The following is an 18,062-nucleotide window of genomic DNA, read 5'->3' as shown; positions in this document are numbered from 1 at the left end:
AGGTCGAAGAGGAGGCGCCTCCGCCCGCGCGAGAGACCACCAAGAAGTCTCGAAGGGAGACTGAGAGACGGCGATCGCGGAGTAGAGATCGACACAGTCGCAAGTTGAGACGGCGTGAAGACGAGGACTTTGAGGATCGATGGGGCGACGAAGTGCAAGAAGAGGCGGAGGAAGACTTCGCCTCTCCACCGCCCAAACGAGCACGGCTCGATGACGGTGCTGCTTCACCTCCACCCGCCGAGCCTACGCCTGAAGACGAAGAAGACGAGGAGGAGAAAGACCGGAGGGAGCGATTGGAGTTTGAGAAGAGGCTGCGAAGCAAAGACAACGATGCCACGAAGAAACTCGTCGAAGATCATTCCTCCAATCGTGAACAGGCAGATGCAGCGCGGCGGGCAAAGGCAGGGAAAGTGTCGGAGCAGGAAATGGCGGCTCTTCGACTGCGATCTCGACAGGACTATCTCAAGAAACGATCCGCGCAAGAGTTGGCCCTCCTACGCAAACAGGTTGCTGAAGAAGCGGAAGAGGAGCGTAACAACCCCACCCTCTCTCAGGCGGAGAAAGACGAGTTTGCACGAAACCGAGAGGCCCTTCGGCTCGCGGAAGAACGAGAGGGAATTGATGATCATGTGGACGGCTACGCGATGCCCGAAGACTACATCACCGAGAAGGGCAAGATGGATATGAGGAGGAAGCAGGACGCCTTGTTCAGCCGCTACGTGGACCGTGATGAGCACGGTCGCGAGCGCTACGTTACGGAGCACGAGGAGTGGGAGAAAGAGCAACTGGCCAAAACGAAAGCACAGATTGTTGTCGCGGATCGGAGGGACGAGGGCGAGTATGAGTACGTGTTCGACGAAGAACAGCAGATCAAATGGGTCACCGACGCCACCATGAAGGGCGGACTGAACAAAATGGAGTCGCAAGAGGAACGGTTGATGGCGCAGCAACTTCTGGCTGCCGAGCGCAAAGCGAAGACGATCGAGGAGAAGCGAAAGACGCTTCCGGTCTATCAGTACCGAGACGTCTTCTTGAACGCGGTTGCCGAATATCAGATTTTGATCATCGTCGGCGAGACTGGCAGTGGTAAAACGACTCAACTTCCGCAATACCTCTACGAGGCAGGCTATTGCAAGAACGGAATGAAGGTCGGCTGCACTCAACCCCGCCGTGTCGCTGCCATGAGTGTCGCTACTCGCGTGGCGGAGGAGATTGGCGTGAAAGTGGGCAATGAGGTTGGCTATGCTATTCGATTCGAAGACGCAACATCGGACAAAACGGCGCTGAAGTACATGACTGATGGAATGTTGCTGCGGGAGTTTCTGACCGAGCCGGACCTGGGAGGCTACAGTTGCCTCATGATTGACGAAGCACACGAGCGCACACTACACACGGACATCTTGTTCGGGCTGGTGAAGGATATTGCACGAGGCCGACCAGATCTGAAACTCCTGATTTCATCTGCCACGCTGGATGCACAGAAATTCAGCCATTTCTTCGACGAGGCGCCGATTCTGAACATCCCCGGCAGGACGTTCGATGTCGAGATGAACTACTCTCTTCAGCCGGAAGCCAACTATCTCTCCGCGGCGATCACGACGGTCTTCCAAATCCACCTGTCCCAGCCTATGCCTGGAGACATCCTCGTCTTTCTTACCGGACAAGATGAGATTGAGCAGGCCGAACAGTCTTTGCAGGAGACGGCGAAAAAGCTGGGCTCTGCGGCGCCGGAACTCATGATATGCCCCATCTACGCCAACTTACCCACAGATCTACAGCAACGCATCTTCGACCCTACGCCTCCGAAATGCAGAAAGGTCGTGCTGGCCACCAACATCGCCGAGACGAGTCTGACCATCGATAACATCGTGTATGTCATCGACCCTGGATACGTCAAGGAGAACCGGTACACCCCGGCAACAAACATGGAGAGTCTAGTCGCGGTGCCCATCTCGCGAGCTTCCGCCAACCAGCGTGCTGGGAGAGCTGGGCGAACTCAGCCGGGCAAGTGTTTCCGTCTGTACACCAAATGGGCCTACTACAACGATCTCCCCGAGTCCACCACGCCCGAAATCCAACGCACAAACCTGAACAGCGTCGTCCTCTTGCTGCTCAGTCTCGGCATCAACGACCTCATCAATTTCGACTTCATGGACCCTCCGAGTCCTGACATGCTCATGCGCTCGCTCGAGCAACTCTACGCCCTCGGCGCTCTGAACGACAAAGGCGAGTTGACCAAGATCGGGCGCCAGATGGCCGAGTTCCCTACAGATCCGATGCTTGCGAAGGCTGTGCTGGCCGCGCACAAAGAAGGCTGCGTGGATGAAGTGCTCTCCATCATCGCCATGCTAGGCGAAGCATCGGCCCTCTTCTACCGTCCCAAAGATAAAAAGGTTCAAGCCGATGCCGCGCGTGCCCGCTTCACTGTCAAAGAGGGCGGCGACCACCTCACGTACCTCAACATCTGGAATCAGTGGGTCGACGCGGACTTCAGCTTCGTCTGGGCCAAGGAGAACTTCCTGCAGCAGCGATCGCTGACGCGCGCGCGAGACGTGCGAGATCAACTGGTGAAGCTGTGCGACCGCGTGGAAGTCACCGTCTCCTCCGCCGGCGCGAACAATCTGCCTCCGATCCAAAAATCGATTGCTGCCGGCTTCTTCCCCAACGCCGCGCGCTTACAGCGGAGCGGAGACTCGTATCGCACGGTCAAGAACAATCTCACCGTGCACATCCATCCCAGCTCGGTGCTGATGGAGGTCAAGCCGAAATGGGTCCTCTTCTACGAACTCGTGCTCACGAGCAAGGAGTTTATGCGCAGCGTGATGCCGCTGCAGCCGGAGTGGTTGACGGAGGTGGCGCCGCACTACTACAAGAAGAAGGACGTCGAGGCTCTGGGGATGGATAGGAAGATGCCCAAGGGCGCGATGAAGGATGCTGCTGCTGCTGCACCGGGTAGTAAGATGTAATCGCATGTCGTGTATCATTCATTGGTTTTTCGTGAGCTTCGTTTGTTGCTTCAGCTTGGTCCTTCACTCTCCGCCCCCGGACTGCGTCCGCATAGCCATAGGCCGGCCATCCCATTCCCTTCGTCCCCCACTCGGCGTCCCAGGCCTCGGTGCACCCATCACCGGCCCCCAATGAATCTTCAACGCGTCCGAAATCGACTCCTCCTCATCCACGGGAGTCTGCGATCCGCTCTCCCCCCTCAGCACCCCCTGTTGCCTCTTCACAGGCGTACTCCCCGTACTCCCTCCCTCGTCCGCAGTCGTCACAACCCTCATGCCCGCCGCTCTCTGCCGTTCCCTCTCCTCCTCCACTCTCAACCCCTCGACTTTCCGCTTCTCAAACTCCGCCACGAGGTTCTTGAAGTACACCTCCGCCGCTACGGTCTGGCTGTACGCCAGCGGCGTCCAGTCGGTGCTATTCCTCGCCAACGGATCCGCGCCCGCGGTGAGCAGGATGCGCAGCGCTTTCAAACTCCCCGACGCGCTCGCGTGGTGCAAAGCTGTATTCCCATCTAAATCTCGACCGTCCACTTCCGCCGCCCACTCCGCACCCCCACCTTCATCAAGCAGCACCGGCAGCAGATTCGTAGCTTCAGGCTGCTGCGCCGCGATCGCCAACGCATCCAGTCCCCCTCGATTCCGCATCCCCACACACCGCGGGAAATGCCTCACCAGCAACTTCCCAACCTCCACATGCCCGCCCCTCGCAGCAAGCATAAGCGGCGTATCGTGGTCCGTGTTCCGCGAGGTTTCGACCGCATCGTGGCCCGCGGCAATCAGGTGGACTGCGATTTCGGTGTACCCGTGCGCAGCGGCGAGGTGCAGGCTTGTGTTGCTTTTGTCGGTGAAGTCTGGGTTGCGGAGGAGGTTGGGGTGCGTGCGGATTAGGCGGTGCACGAGGAGGGGGTCGTTGAGGTGGATTGCGCGGCGGAGGCGCGTGGAGGGGTCGATCCTGGTGGGGTGGGTTAGATGGGTTGGGGGGCTGAGGGAGGGGGTTGCGTACATTGTTTACATTGCTGGGGTGAGGTTGAGAGAGGAGCGAGGGCGGATGTTGAGGGGTTGGTGGGGAAGAGGTGTTGCTTGAGGGTTGCGAGAGGTGGGTACAGTTTGTGTCAATGGCCGGCCCCTCAGCCTTGGACGTGAAGTGGAGTTGGTCCAAGCTTCATCCATTACGCGATTGCACGTGGTTCAAATTGGAGGAGGCATTCGTTCAACCCGTGATACTACTACAGAGTCCAGCAGCGAGTTGCTTCAACGTTGCTGAGCGATCTATTGATATGGTATGGAGTTACACGGCCCAGTTTGCTCTTCCAGGTAGCAACTATTCCATGCTATGCATGGCAAGTCACTCGTTGACCTCGACGGCACGAATCAAGCTGCTCCCATCGCTTTCGCAGCTTACACGGGGGGCTCAGCGTCAGGTGGGATCCTTAATTCCTCCTCTTCATCACCTTCGAGCACATATCAATCAAGCCCACTTTGGCATCGCTCTCCGGAAAGCCCGCAATCGCTCTAATGGCTTTGTCGACATAGTCCTGAGCCAGTGCCCGCGTCTGTTCGATGCCATCGCTTTGAATGACGAGAGTTCGTGCCTGAGAAGAGCAATGGTTAGCTCGTACTCATTCGAGCAAGAAAGCGCAGTCAATCCACACTCACTAGTTGCACATCGCCCTCTTGCGAGAATTTCCGGCCCACCAGAGCCCCTAGCTCGGGATTGCTCCTCCACGCAAATAGCAGAGGCGCAGTAGCGAGGCCCAGCTCCAAGTCGGCTCCTGCAGGTTTACCCAGCTCTGAACCTGATATTGTGTAATCTAGCATGTCGTCCACCAATTGAAAGGCGATGCCAAGATTCTTTCCATACTGATAAGCGGCCTCTACCACTTCCCGCGGGTGGTCGCCGAGCAAGGCAGCCGCACGACACGACTTGCTGATCAAGCTGGCCGACTTCAAGTACGTCTTTTGGAGGTAGTAGGTGACGGTGTCTTCGTGCCAGACGGGATGTCGTTCGTCGCGGGACGTGTTTTTGAGCTGCATGAACTCCCCCTCCACCAGGTTGGCGATGACGGTCGCCAGGAGCTCCGTGACCTCGGGATCGCGCAGTCTCGCCAGTGCTGCTGACGCCCTTCCGAGCAGGAAGTCACCTGCTAGCACGGCCATTTTGTTTCCAAATGCGATGTTGGCTGATGCGTTGCCTCTTCGACTGAACGATGTATCGATCACATCGTCATGTAATAGGGAAGCAGTGTGAATCAACTCCGTAATCTCTGCCAACCTCCGTTGTGAAGGCAAGATCAAAGGATCGCTGTAGTCGGCGTAGTTGGCGGAGTCGGAAGTCAAGGGAGAGGAGGGGTTCTCATCGGCGAGAATAGAAGAAGGCGTGATTGATTCGTCGGCGCTCACATTCTCCTGAGACCACCTTCGCGGCATCTTGGGAAGCAATGCTGTAGCCTGCGACATTAACAGCACCAGCATGGGCCGTATGTATTTGCCTTCGGACTGGGTGTAATATTTGGCGACGGTGTCGAGCATTGGATGCCCTGAGCCCAGCAACTGCCGTATGTTTCCCGTCATGAACTTCATCTCCTTCGCCACGCTTCGGAGCGGGTCGATGCCCATGGGCCCAGGTGGAGGCGGTCCATTGGAGAAGATTTGCTTCGCTTTCCACACTGCTGCGGCGACTGCGGCGGATTGCTGTCTCCTCGGCGAGGCATTGTGAAGATTCGGCGAGGAGGTGTGGAGAGGTCTGATGGGAAGAGGTCGCAAACACTCGGGACAGCGAAATCGAGGACGGAGGAAGGGCGTCGCTCGGTTCAGCAGCGCAGGGCCTTGCGCTGCCGTGGGAGGCATATATGTCGCGTGCCGATGGCCTTTACGGCCAGCAAAAGTTGCGGGAAAGGTCAGAAAAGTGATTAGGAGATTAGTGGATTAGGAGATGGTGTCGGTGGTCGTTTTCGGTGTTGAAGTGAGGCGCCGCGCACCATGGGCGAGCTGCAGATTGCTGAACGAGTGTGTTGTACAGTGTCAAGGTGAGGCGAAGAAAATCGTTGAAGTCAATGAAGTCAATGATGCCAGCCGTGCAGGGAGCGGCCCGGCCCGTTGCTAAGCGGCTTCCGTGTTCCTACCGGTCGTTCGCAGGCCGCAGCACTTCATCCACCCAGCACAACTTATTTGATCCGTCCATGCGATTCGTCAATCCGACTGCCTGTTGATGGTGTTGCTTACTCTGACTGCTGCCGCAAAGGCGGCAATCGACGAGTACTGCGCGCTGCCAAAGGATGGCACGGCAGCTCAGGACGATGGAGCTGCAGCAAGGCTCGAAGCATTGCGCCATGCCGATCTAGGAACTCCTATCGAGCATGAGGACTTGCTCGAAGTATCCACCCGTCTCACTCAGAAATGTCGACGGGACGGCGAAGAGTCAATACTCAAGTCCTGGCGACTGGACTCGCTGCTGAAAGGTGCGAGAGTATACCAAGCACCACTCCCTCCTAAACCAGAACCCGTACGTTCAGCCATCAGACTCCTCCTAGAGACATAACTAAATCAAAACAGACACCAGAATACAAAGCACTCATGCGCCGTCTACGAGCAGCAGAAGAAGAGCGCCAATACGAGCGCATGACCAATCCAACCCCGGCAAAAGACTTCTTCAATCAAAGATCTTCAGCAACAGCCTACGCCTTCAACCCGGCAACATCTATCGGCCAAGGCGTGGGCGAACACGAAGCAGACGACGTAACGTACGCAGACGTGAAGCGGCAAGTGACGCTCATCATCAACATCCTCGTTTCCATCGTTGCCTGCAGCGTGGCGATTTGGGTCGTCGCGCGTAGATGGGACGCGCCGCAGCGCCTTGGGCTGTCTATGGGTGGAAGTGGGCTTGTGGCTCTTGCTGAAGTTGCGATATATATGGGTTATATTCGACGAATCAAGGAGGCAAAAGTGGCGGAGCGGAAGGTGGTGGAGACGAAGGAGGTGGTGGAGACTTGGGTGTTTGATGGATCTGCTGCGAGTGGTGCTCAGGCTCCTACGAAGGAGAATATCAGGTATAGAAAGGGCAAGCATCGATGATACTCGTTGGAAAGGAGCCATAGCTTCTTGTACACTGCGATACCCAGTCACGTGGTTAGCGCGGGGGTTTCGCGCTTAGAGTTCGTGAAGCTTTCAGCAGCTCGCGACGTCTACTCTTCGTCTCTTCACAACCGCAAACATCTTACAACCGTTCAACATGGCCAACTGGACAGCAACATATAGCATGTTACCGACGCAAAGATGGCGAAGAAGAACTTCCACCACCCTTTCACTCCGTATGACATCCAACAACAATTCATGGAGGCGGTCTACAACAGCATCGAATCAGGCAAAGTCGGCATCTTTGAATCGCCAACCGGGACCGGGAAGTCGTTGAGCCTGATATGCGGATCTCTGACCTGGCTTCGAGAGCATAAGCGGAAGGCTTTCGATGAAGCCGTCGCTGCCATCCAGCCTGACGAAGACGAGCCAGAATGGGTAGTTGAGCATGCGCGGGAAGCCAGACGGCAGGAGGCGCGGCAGATGAAGGCTGACTTCGAGGCTCGTTTGGACGCGGTGCGTAGTCGAGAACGGAGACTTCGAGAGCGACAGAGTAATGGCGAACCTCCATTCAAGCGGCGTAAACCGGACACCGACTCCCCGCATGGAACACAATCTGATGAGAATGACTTTGTTCTGGACGACTACGATAGCGGGGATGAACTGCACTCGAATGCAGGAGGGAAAAGCGAATACTCGACGGAAACCACCAAGTTGATGGAGAAGTTGGGAATGCTCCAAGCCAATGCTCAAAGCGGCGCTCTCGATGAAGATTTTGACGAGCTCAAGATCTACTTCTGCTCAAGAACACATTCGCAACTCTCCCAAATCGTTGGCGAGCTAAAACGAATCAGCTTGCCGCCTGGTCTGCCTCCCAAAGATGACTCCAAGGAGGAACGAGAGGCTCTCAAACATCTCACGCTCGGATCGCGCAAGAATTTGTGCATCAACTCGAGAGTGTCGGCGCTAGGGAGCCAAACGGCGATCAACGAGCGATGCGTGGAGCTACAGCAGTCTTCTACCCGCCCTGACCAAAAATGTGCATTCCTACCCAACAAAGAGAACCAAAACCAAGTCTTCGATTTTCGCGATCACGCACTCGCGAAAATTGGCGATATAGAAGACCTGGCATCGATCGGCAAAAAGCTTCAGATATGCCCATACTACGCTTCGAGACCGGCCATCAATCCGGCAGAGATTGTCACCCTTCCCTATCCCCTACTCTTACAAAAATCCGCTCGAGAAGCGCTTGGGATCTCGTTGAAGGGCCACGTGGTGATCATTGACGAGGCCCACAACCTCATCAACGCGGTGGAGAGCACTTACTCTGCTCAGATCTCCGACCAACAATTGCATCGTGCTCGCGAAGGCTTGATGGTGTATCTTCAGAAGTTCCGGAACCGGCTGAAAGGTAGCAATCGGGTGTATGTCACTCAAGTCGTCAGAGTGATCGACTCATTGCTATTATTCACAACACAAGCTCGGACAAAGAACGAGGTTGGTGGTGGTGTCCAGCCAAATGACTTGCTATCCGGCAAAGGCGTTGATCAAATCAACTTGGCGAAGCTTGTTCGCTATATCAACGACAGCAAATTGGCAAGGAAAGTGGAAGGCTACGCAGCATACATGAAGAACTCTGCTCAGATGACCGGGCAGGCTCCAAAGGAGACTGCTCTTCCGGACATACCGACGCTTACACAAATCCAAACTTTTCTCCACACCCTGATGAACCCGTCCAAAGAAGGCCAGCACTTTTGGGCCAAACAGAATGACGACGTGGTGCTACGATACCTGTTGTTGGACCCATCCGAGCACTTTCGAGACATTGTCGAGGAAGCGCGCGCAGTCATCCTTGCAGGCGGCACCATGTCGCCGATGGACGAGTACAGACAACAACTCTTCCCTTACGTCCATTCCATCGATACGCTGTCTTGTGGTCATCTGATTCCGACAAGTCAACTACTCGTGCGATCCATTACAGCTGATAGCCAGGGTCCGCTGGAATTCAGCTTCAAAAATCGAGACGTTGCTGCAAGTGCTCAAAGGGTCGGGCGGGTTCTTGAAGACCTTGCTCGCGTGGTGAGAGGAGGTTTGGTCGTCTTCTTCCCCAGCTACGGCTTTCTGGACGAGACCACTACTCGTTGGAAAACGACAGGCGTATTTGAAAAGCTCCACGCCATCAAACCAGTTTACTGCGACGGCCGCAACGGTGCAGCCGAAGACATCTTCAAATCGTACAGCGAAGCCATTCAAACGGGGCTTCATGGAGCCACTCTACTCTCTGTACTCGGTGGCAAGCTGTCCGAAGGCATCAACTTCTCCGACGACCTAGGCCGCTGCGTCGTCGTGGTCGGCCTGCCCTTTCCCAACCTCGAAACGCCAGAGTGGAAGGCAAAGCTGCGATATATTGACGAGCGCGCTGCAGTGCGAGGACAAGCAAAGGGCAAAGCGAGTCGCGAGCACGCGGAGAATGTGTGCATGAGGAGCGTCAACCAGGCTATCGGGAGAGTCATCCGACACAAAGACGACTGGGCGAGTATTGTGCTGATGGACAGTCGGTATTCTCAAGAGAGGATCAAGGGGAAACTGCCTGCGTGGATCAAGGCGAGTGTACCTGCGACAGCAGCGTCGAGTTCGGACGGAATTGTGATGGATGTGAAGGTTTTCTTCGAGAGTAGAGAGTCTTGATAGCAGAGATACTCGCTGAACTCCAGTATGATCACGTGATCATGAACCTTCCTCATTGGGTTAGATCGTTGCGGCGACACTCCCGATGCCCCTGGTCCACGAGACAACATGTGATGGCATAGGTGGATGTTGCAGATTCCATTCCACTTCCACTCGGACGTCTGTGCCATTATTGGATCTGATATACATTGGCCTCAATTCCCTCGCCGACGCCAAACCCACACTAAAACAGACGCCGAGGAAACAGCCTGTCTTCGACACGTATCTTTTCTTGGGACTTGGGCTTTCCTCTCCCTCCTTCGATCGACACGACAACTATAGCGATTTTCCGGCCTGATAGCGACTTGTTGAAGATGCTCTGTTCGGAAATCGTGGCATATTCTCAAAGATGATAAGACCACCAAACACGGGGGCCATCCTCCGAGCTGGTCTCGTTCTCGGCCTCGTCCTTGGCGCGAGAGCCATACCGTCGGTGAACGTAGCACTACGAACCTCGTTCGGGGCTCCGCCGTTCCTGCTTGAGCTATTGTGAGTACATCACCGCCGTCAACCATGCGTTCCTCTGCTAAATCCAATCAGAGAAACGGCAGCAGAAGAGAACGCAACCTCATACTTCCCCCTCCTCGACCGCATTGCCGATGGGTACTTCGACGGTACATCGACGGATCAAGAGCTGTACACCAAGTTTCGAGGCTTGTTGCAAGAGGATGGCCACCTCAGTAAAGCGGAAGACGTGTCGTCTTTCGACTTCGCACTGTCTATCCATTCGGTCGCGCCGAGGATAGAGGCGCATCACCAGTATTACAACACCTCTGTGCACCCGTCGCTGGGAGGAGTGGAAGAAGATGGCTGCGAGAGTTGGGTGTATACGCCATTTACTGGCGAACGACACTGCTCACCTGAGTTTGACGCATCGACTTCCTGGAGCAAGCCTGGGAGCAGGCTGAACACTTTGCCTTTCGATCGAGTGCTGGGTAATCCCGAAAGCGAGCAGGCTTCTGTACTCTACGGCGACATCAACTCTGCGTCATTCCGGCAATTTCACAAGACCATCAGCAAGACCGCCAAAGAGGGTAAGACTTCCTACCGGATTCGCTACAAGCCGTCGACAAACCAGGTGGTGAAGCCTCTTACTGTCAGCGGCTACGGAGTCGAGCTAGCTCTCAAACGAACCGATTACATCGTCATCGACGATCGGGAAACAGAGCAGACCCCGGCCGTAGGAGGCGATGCACCCGCAGAGGGCAAACTTGTAGAAGAAGAAATCGCCGATTTGCGACCTCTATCCTACCTGGAGCTCTTGAGATTGGACACAAAAGCAGCCAGTTTCGTAATGGCAAGCGAGACTCCTTTGGATACGCTGGAAAAGCTGTTGCAGGACTTCCCCAAGCACTCGAGCACCATAGCGGCCATGAACGTTTCTGCCGACTTTGACAAAGAGCATAGGGAGAATCGCGAAGTCGTTCTTCCACCGGGATTCAACGCCCTTTGGATCAATGGAGTTCAGATCGTTGGTCGAGATGTGGATGCTTTTGCCCTGCTCGAGCACCTGCGCAAGGAGAGGAAGATGATCAACAGTGTTCGCGAGCTGGGTTTGACGGGCGCGAGCGCCATCGATCTTCTATCTCACGAAGCCATCACAACCGCGCAAGTGGAGCAGGAAGCAACGCGATACGACTGGAGAGATGACCACGAGGGCGGCGGCGTGGTTATCTGGCTCAACAACATCGAGAAAGATACACGATACGCCGACTTCTCCGACAGCGTGCAGGATCTGCTCCAGCGCTCCTTCCGAGGACAAATGCCATCGGTGCGAAAAGACATCCACAACGTCGTCATTCCCGTCGACTTTTCCACGGTGGCCGACGTGCGCCTGGTGGCTGAAAGCTTGCAAGGCTTTGTGAAGCGAGGCTTGCCCATTCGATTTGGCGTGGTGCCTGTTGTGAGCACAACTGCTGCGCTGCAACAGGCCAAGATCGTCTATCACTTGGTCGAAGCGTATGGGCTAGCTGCCAGTCTCCATTACTTACAAGTGTATGCTATGGAGGCTAAGAGCAAGCTTCGTGGACCTAGCGAGCCGCATTATATCAGTGCCATCCAAGGACGCAATCTGCGAGGGAACCATACGGAGCAGCTGTCCCTGAAGCAGGTGCTTTCGAGCGATAGAATGGAGAGCAGAGTGCAATCCACCCAAGCGTATCTCGAGAGATTCGCATCCAGTGATGGCAGTGCGGCACCAATTCTCGTTAATGGAGTCATCATTCCGAAGACGGACGATTGGCTTCAAGGGATGAGCGAGAAGCTGAACACTGATGTCGGCATCGTTCAGCAAGCCGTGTTTGAGGGACAGGTCACCGACGACAGCTACATACCCGACCTGTTCTTGTACGAAGCACAGTCGAGGCGCATGCCACTGATCATCCCAGAGGACGACAAGGATCTGAGACATCTCAGTCTCGGCGAACTGCCCGAGTTTGTCGACGTGCCTAGTATCCCTGCTCAGCCGGACACGATTGAGCGGGAGCTTGTTCATATGACCGTCATTGCCGATGTTGGGACGACGAATGGCTTGAATCAGCTGATGGAGGCTCTGCTCTTCCAGCGACAACACGATAATGTTGAGCTGGCCTTCATTCAGAACTCCGACAATGCGGAGTCAAATGCTCGTTTCACTGCTCTCACCGATAAGCAGGCCGGACAGTTGTTCTTGGAGAACACGCTGCATCGCTTTGATCTGCTCAGCGTGGACAAAGAACATTCCACTCTCGAGCAGCGTAGCGAAGTTTACGCCCAGATGTTCGAGTCCGTTGTCGCAGACTTGGTCGGCGAGAAGAAGTTGGCTTCTGGCAACGTGGAGAAACCCTTCCGGCGTATCACTGCTGCCGTTGGCCTACAGGCCGATCAGACAGCCATCACGCTCAACGGCCGCATGGTTGGTCCAATCGCGCGCGGCACGACCCTGGGCCAAGATGCACTAGTGGGCCTGTACACGTACGAACGGAAGAAGCGCTTGCTGCCCGCCTCGCTGGCCATTCAAGGAGTGGGATTGGAGGACAAAGCGACGACCCCCTTCGCATTCGCCAAAATCTCCAGCCTCATCGCGTTGTCGCAGGTGTCGGACGTGCCCGAGGGCTTCTTCGAGGCCGCGCCCAGCATCCGCATGAGCATTTTCAAGAAGTGGCAGTCGGAGCACACCGCCATTAAAGTCGGCGATGTTGACACTGCGACCATTCAGATCTACGCTTCGGTTGATCCGGCGTCGGAGCTTGCGCAGAGGTGGATTCCGATTATCAAGGCTTTGTCGCAGCTCGATGGCGTTTACACTTGTTTGTTTTTGAATCCGAGGGATCGGCTTGAGGAGCTGCCGATCAAGCGCTTCTATCGCCATGTCATACAATCTTCGCCTTCTTTCAATGAGGACGGATCGCTGCGTGAGCAAGGAGCGACTTTTGCGGGTCTTCCTGCGGACGCCTTGCTTACAACAGGTATGGACCTGCCGGCTTCTTGGCTTGTTGCTCCAGAGGAGAGCGTGCACGACCCGGACAACATCAAGCTCAGTGCGCTGAAGTCGTCGAGTGATGTCGACACTGTCTACGAGCTCGAACATATCCTCATCGAAGGCCATTCGCGAGACGTCACCGCCGGCCCACCGCCTCGAGGAGCCCAGCTGGTGCTGGAAACGGAGGCCGACCGACACTTCGCCGATACCATCATCATGGCGAATCTGGGCTACTTCCAATTCAAAGCGAATCCCGGTGTATACAACCTCGCGCTTCAAAAGGGTCGCAGCGAAGAAATCTTCCACATTGACAGTGCTGGGACGAAAGGCTACAGCTCCCAGCTGGGCGACGATGGCACGGAAATTGCGCTCATGAGCTTCCGCGGGGCGACCGTGTTCCCACGACTGTCTCGAAAGGCAGGCATGGAGGATGAAGACGTGCTTGAAGCGTCCAAGTCGTCGTTGGAGAGTCTGGCGGAGAAGGGCGATAGGTTGCTCGCTCAGGCTGGACTTTCTGGCGCGCCTGGCAATAAGCTCCTTTCGAAAGCCGTCAAGTATGGCTCGAGTCTGCTCGGCGATTCGGGCAAGGCTGTCGCCAGTCCTGCCCAGGCAGACATCAACATCTTCTCTGTCGCGTCGGGGCATCTCTACGAGCGCATGCTGAACATCATGATGGTGTCCGTGATGAAGCACACGGAGCACAGCGTCAAGTTCTGGTTCATCGAGCAATTCCTCTCGCCGTCGTTCAAAGACTTCCTCCCCGTCATGGCGGAAGAATACGGCTTCCAATACGAAATGGTCACGTACAAATGGCCGCACTGGCTGCGGGGGCAAAAGGAAAAGCAACGCGAGATCTGGGGCTACAAGATCCTCTTCCTCGACGTCCTCTTCCCCCTCGACCTCGACAAGGTCATCTTCGTCGACGCCGACCAGATTGTGCGCACGGACATGTACGAGCTGGTGCAGCACGACCTGGAGGGCGCGCCGTACGGCTTCACGCCCATGTGCGACTCGCGCGTGGAAATGGAGGGCTTCCGCTTCTGGAAGCAGGGGTATTGGAAGAACTACCTGCGCGGCCTACCCTACCACATCTCCGCGCTGTACGTGGTGGATCTGCAGCGCTTCCGGGCAATCGCGGCGGGCGATCGGCTGCGCCAGCAGTACCAGATGCTTTCCGCGGACCCGGGCAGCCTGAGCAACCTCGACCAGGACCTGCCGAATCACATGCAGATGGTGCTGCCCATCCACTCGTTGCCGCAGGAGTGGCTGTGGTGCGAAACGTGGTGCTCCGACGAATCGCTTCGCGATGCCAAGACGATTGATCTGTGCAATAACCCGCTGACCAAGGAGCCGAAGCTGGAGCGCGCGCGGAGACAGGTGCCAGAGTGGACGGTGTATGATGATGAGATTGCGGGGGTGGCCCGGAAGTGGAAGGAGAGGAGTGCGGAGGGCCGGCGGATTGCTAAGGGCGATGGGCCGGAAGGGCGGGTGGCTGGGGAGGATGAGCAGGAGAGCATTCAGGAACGGTTACAGCGGGAGGATGCGGAGAGGGAGCGCCGTGAGAGGCAGCAGCAGCAGCACGTGCGCGATGAGTTGTGAGCACGCTGGATTTGACCTTCCGATAATACGGCCGCAGGTCGAGATCGCCGAATTTGTAACGGCCGCAAGGCATATTCTGATTTAGGGCGGTGCACTAAGCAATTCGCACGCCAATGCAGGACCTCGTGTTCGTCGCCGCGGCCTTGTTCTTCGTCCCCGCGGCCTCTCGTACAACACCTATATGGGAGGTGGCCGGCGCCAAGGTTGGCCGAGCCCGTATCCGAGTTGCTACCCGCAACAATGGCCAGTCGAGGTAGGCAAGTCTGAAATATCGATATCCAACAGCAAGTAGGCCACGCATTGGTAGCGAGGCAACGCCGCATCTCTGGGCAATAGAGCTGGCAACGTGCCAAAGCACTCAAAGCGGGCGGCCATGTGGTCTGCCTGTCGCACGCAATGCAACAGGAAGATCAGGCCACATGCTCGCCAGGTAGGTAATACAAGGGAACGTTAGGCAGTCGTAGACGACCGCCCCGCAGTTCTATTGGCGTGTTCGGCGGTAGCGGGCAGCCAAGAGGTGGTGGAAGCGGACAGCCCATGGCTCGCGGCGTGACGATGTCCGCGGGCGAGGGAGGCTGGCGGGCGTGTGATACGCTACCAGCGTCGGCCCGATCGCTCGCTATTCTTGGGTCCCGCGGCGTTGCTCAGTCAGGTGCCTAAGACCTAACCGTTTACTGTAACCTGCGCCGCTTTAGAGTTGTCCGTGTTTAGCCTTTCGGGCTTGTGCCCTGCAGCTACTTTCGTCCGCTGCAAGGCTCGGGATGCCGCTTGTAGGTAAGTAGACGGTGGTGTGAGGTGGAATGATGCCTTTTTTGGGGCCTTCCACTCCGAGCATGTACTGTAGCACGGAGCTGGCGTGAGCGGTACGCTACACGGCGAGACTATTGAAGTTTCTGCAGGCGTGACACGCTTAGGAAGGGTGGTGTAGCGATTTTGGGGCTCGGCGGAGAGGCAGGTGAAGCTGGCCAGGCGCGAGGTGGCGTTGTAATCGACATATATAAGAGCAGGCAGGAACGACCGACTCGACTCTTTTGCTCTTGCATCCATCCACTGCATTCAATCAATCACCGAGCTACAAGTCTCTTGTTCTTTCCTCAATCAACACTTGCTTCATCTAAACAAACAAACTCCATCCACCAACAACAACCACCACCATGAAGGTTACCGCAATCATCGCCGCCGCCGTAATCGGCCTGGCCTCCGCCGCCCCCGTCGCAGAACCTCAGGAAGCCGCCTCCAAGCCCTCCGTCGGCGGGCAGACCTACTTCCGCGCCGTCGCTTCCGACTCCGGCACGCCCATCCACCTGCAAAACCTGCACGCCGCCGACGGCAAGATCTGGATCGGCAAGAAGACGGAGAAGTTCTGCCCGGACAGCGCCAAAAAGGCGGGTAAATGCCCCGGCGGCAGCGGCACCGCCTTCCTCTCCGTGAACCCATCCCCCGGCACGCTGTACATGGGTGTCTCCGTGCCCAACGGCCAGCAGGTCTACATCGACCAGTCCACCGGCGCGCTCGCGTACACGCCCGGCGGCGACCCCAACGTCCCCAACGGCGCCATCACCAACGGCTGGACCTTCAACCCCGACATTGGCAATGGTGCCGGCTTGCTCAAGTGGAGGCGCGGTCTGGTTGCATGCTCCACCACGCAGGTTGAGGGCCAGTACCAGATCTTTGCCAACTTGAAGAGTGTTCAATTCAGCCCCGGATGCGTTGGTCCCTTTGCGGCGGTGACCTCAAATGTAAGAATTTCCAGGGAGCACTCGTTGGGAGACAAAGCATTTGCTAACCCTCAGTAACAGGTCACATCTCCTCAGGCTTGGCAGTATGAGTGAAGGCCATTGTTGTGAATCGATGTGTTATTAGCGATCGGGTGGGCGTTACTGTCGGTATAATCAGTTCGATACCTTAAAACATAGAAAAGCAGCAATGCAAGAATCAACAGGTCTTTAATCAGCACTTACATCTCACCGCCCCTCAAGGACATCGACAACTCTCTGCGCGCGCTCCATCTTCTCCACCGTGCCGCCAAGGCCCGTCTTGAGAGCCAACAGACTTTGCGCACCACTCTGCCACGTGCTTTGGACCTCTTCCATCCTCTCTGTCTCGCCAATCTTCATCTCTGTATCCTTTGCAGCCGCCAGTCGATTCGTCTCATCCCGTTGTAGTCGCGCATCGTCCAGCTGCGAATGTTGTGTAAAAGACTCTTGAAACCTCCTCGAAGACTCGGCCGGCGCTGTGCGTCTCAGATTGGCGAGGTCGAGAGTATGTCGTTCGATCTGGGATGACAGGGCTTGCATTCGTTGCGCGAGTTTGCTGTCGAAGGGTTCGATTTCTGTATTCCTCTCCATCAACAATCGCTCCCTTATCCATTGCAACGGGAAACACATACCCTCCCCATCCTGCGCCTTGGCCAGCTCAGCATCCAACTCTCTCGAATCCATCCCATTGATGGACATGCTATGCTTCGCCGAGTCGAAAGTATTCCGAATATACTACCCCACCCAATCAGCCACGCCCACACCATCAAAGAAGAAGCAAAAAGAAGCGCACCTCATCAACCAACTCCTCCACCCGCCTCCTCATCGCATCCTCCCCTCCCTCCGGCGCGGCCTCAGGCGGGAAATGCGTGTCGATCTTCTGGCGCGCCGCACGCTGCACGTTTGCAAGGAGATACGCCAGGTCGGCGGGCGATTGCAGTTCGACTTTGCGGTGTGCGCGCTCGGTGCCGCTTTCTTCTTCGCCGCCTCCTGATGCGCCGCTGCGCGCGCGGAGGGCGTCGTTGGATTCGAAGATGTTTGCTGTTGCTGCCATTGTGGGATTTGGATGAGGTATGATGCGGTGGAAACGCGTTCGTGATAAACACAGCAAACAGGCGTTGTTAGGGTGGGATTACATAAGGCTGGACGGAACGCGCCGCGCGCGAGGTCGCGGGCGGGCGTCATGCGGGGATGGTGGCCCAAGCTTCTGAGATCAGCGATGGTCATATGAGGCTCAGATGACATACGGTGAGGGATGATATGACGAGCCGCGACGGAAGACGTAATGCAAGACTCGGAGTCTCATGGAATTAGATGGTGACAGAAAGCAGTCCAGGCACGCCAGTTCCCATCTATTCCCATCCCCAGAAATTCCCGCGAACGCCAAACCCGGCGATTCCCAAACCCCTACCCTTATCGTTGTCGTTCAGTCGTAGTTGCGCC

General features: G+C 56.4%; 6 protein-coding genes across 6 annotated transcripts; 4 read left to right on the top strand and 2 right to left on the bottom strand.

Annotated features, from left to right (window-relative positions):
• Positions 1–4,215: 4,215 nt before the first annotated feature.
• BDY17DRAFT_288296 (putative hexaprenyl pyrophosphate synthetase Coq1) lies at positions 4,216–6,024 on the bottom strand. The gene is made up of 2 exons (XM_033732169.1): positions 4,662–6,024; positions 4,216–4,597 (listed from the first exon to the last, which is right to left on the bottom strand). The coding sequence occupies exons 1-2, from the start codon at positions 5,850–5,852 to the stop codon at positions 4,436–4,438; spliced, it is 1,353 nt and encodes a 450-aa protein (XP_033593645.1). The 5' UTR covers positions 5,853–6,024; the 3' UTR covers positions 4,216–4,435.
• Positions 6,025–6,162: 138 nt separating this feature from the next.
• BDY17DRAFT_288295 (endoplasmic reticulum-based factor for assembly of V-ATPase-domain-containing protein) lies at positions 6,163–7,207 on the top strand. Its single transcript, XM_033732168.1, has 2 exons — positions 6,163–6,507; positions 6,558–7,207. Exons 1-2 carry the CDS (start codon positions 6,214–6,216, stop codon positions 7,074–7,076), a joined length of 813 nt encoding a protein of 270 aa, XP_033593644.1. The 5' UTR covers positions 6,163–6,213; the 3' UTR covers positions 7,077–7,207.
• Positions 7,208–9,800, top strand: BDY17DRAFT_288294 (helicase C-terminal domain-containing protein). Its single transcript, XM_033732167.1, has one exon. The coding sequence runs from the start codon at positions 7,278–7,280 to the stop codon at positions 9,762–9,764; it is 2,487 nt and encodes an 828-aa protein (XP_033593643.1). The 5' UTR covers positions 7,208–7,277; the 3' UTR covers positions 9,765–9,800.
• Positions 9,801–10,152: 352 nt separating this feature from the next.
• Positions 10,153–14,862, top strand: BDY17DRAFT_244991 (UDP-glucose:Glyco protein glucosyltransferase-domain-containing protein; the record flags this gene model as incomplete). The annotated part of the gene is made up of 4 exons (XM_033730588.1): positions 10,153–10,292; positions 10,344–12,419; positions 12,543–13,656; positions 13,798–14,862. 4 exons carry the CDS (start codon positions 10,153–10,155, stop codon positions 14,860–14,862), a joined length of 4,395 nt encoding a protein of 1,464 aa, XP_033593642.1.
• A 1,154-nt stretch (positions 14,863–16,016) lies between these two features.
• BDY17DRAFT_319640 (uncharacterized protein) lies at positions 16,017–16,694 on the top strand (the record flags this gene model as incomplete). The annotated part of the gene is made up of 2 exons (XM_033736304.1): positions 16,017–16,601; positions 16,662–16,694. The coding sequence occupies 2 exons, from the start codon at positions 16,017–16,019 to the stop codon at positions 16,692–16,694; spliced, it is 618 nt and encodes a 205-aa protein (XP_033593641.1).
• A 132-nt stretch (positions 16,695–16,826) lies between these two features.
• BDY17DRAFT_306513 (uncharacterized protein) lies at positions 16,827–17,673 on the bottom strand (the record flags this gene model as incomplete). Its single annotated transcript, XM_033735035.1, has 2 exons — positions 16,827–17,354; positions 17,413–17,673. 2 exons carry the CDS (start codon positions 17,671–17,673, stop codon positions 16,827–16,829), a joined length of 789 nt encoding a protein of 262 aa, XP_033593640.1.
• Positions 17,674–18,062: the final 389 nt, after the last annotated feature.

Source organism: Neohortaea acidophila (assembly GCF_010093505.1).
Source record: "Neohortaea acidophila strain CBS 113389 unplaced genomic scaffold BDY17scaffold_1, whole genome shotgun sequence".
NCBI classification, from domain to species: Eukaryota; Fungi; Ascomycota; class Dothideomycetes; order Mycosphaerellales; family Teratosphaeriaceae; genus Neohortaea; species Neohortaea acidophila.
The sequence above is the reverse complement of the archived record's forward strand: the minus strand, read 5'-3'. Positions and strand labels throughout refer to the sequence as shown.

Bases quoted from the DNA above. Each gene is read 5' to 3' on its own strand.
- BDY17DRAFT_288296 (XM_033732169.1), bottom strand. From the start codon at position 5,852: ATGCCTCCCACGGCAGCGCAAGGCCCTGCGCTGCTGAACCGAGCGACG. The intron at 4,598-4,661 runs GTGAGTGTGGAT...TGCTCTTCTCAG, and splicing joins AAGAGGGCGATGTGCAACTA to GCACGAACTCTCGTCATTCA.
- BDY17DRAFT_288295 (XM_033732168.1), top strand. From the start codon at position 6,214: ATGGTGTTGCTTACTCTGACTGCTGCCGCAAAGGCGGCAATCGACGAG. The intron at 6,508-6,557 runs GTACGTTCAGCC...AAATCAAAACAG, and splicing joins TCCCTCCTAAACCAGAACCC to ACACCAGAATACAAAGCACT.
- BDY17DRAFT_288294 (XM_033732167.1), top strand. From the start codon at position 7,278: ATGGCGAAGAAGAACTTCCACCACCCTTTCACTCCGTATGACATCCAA.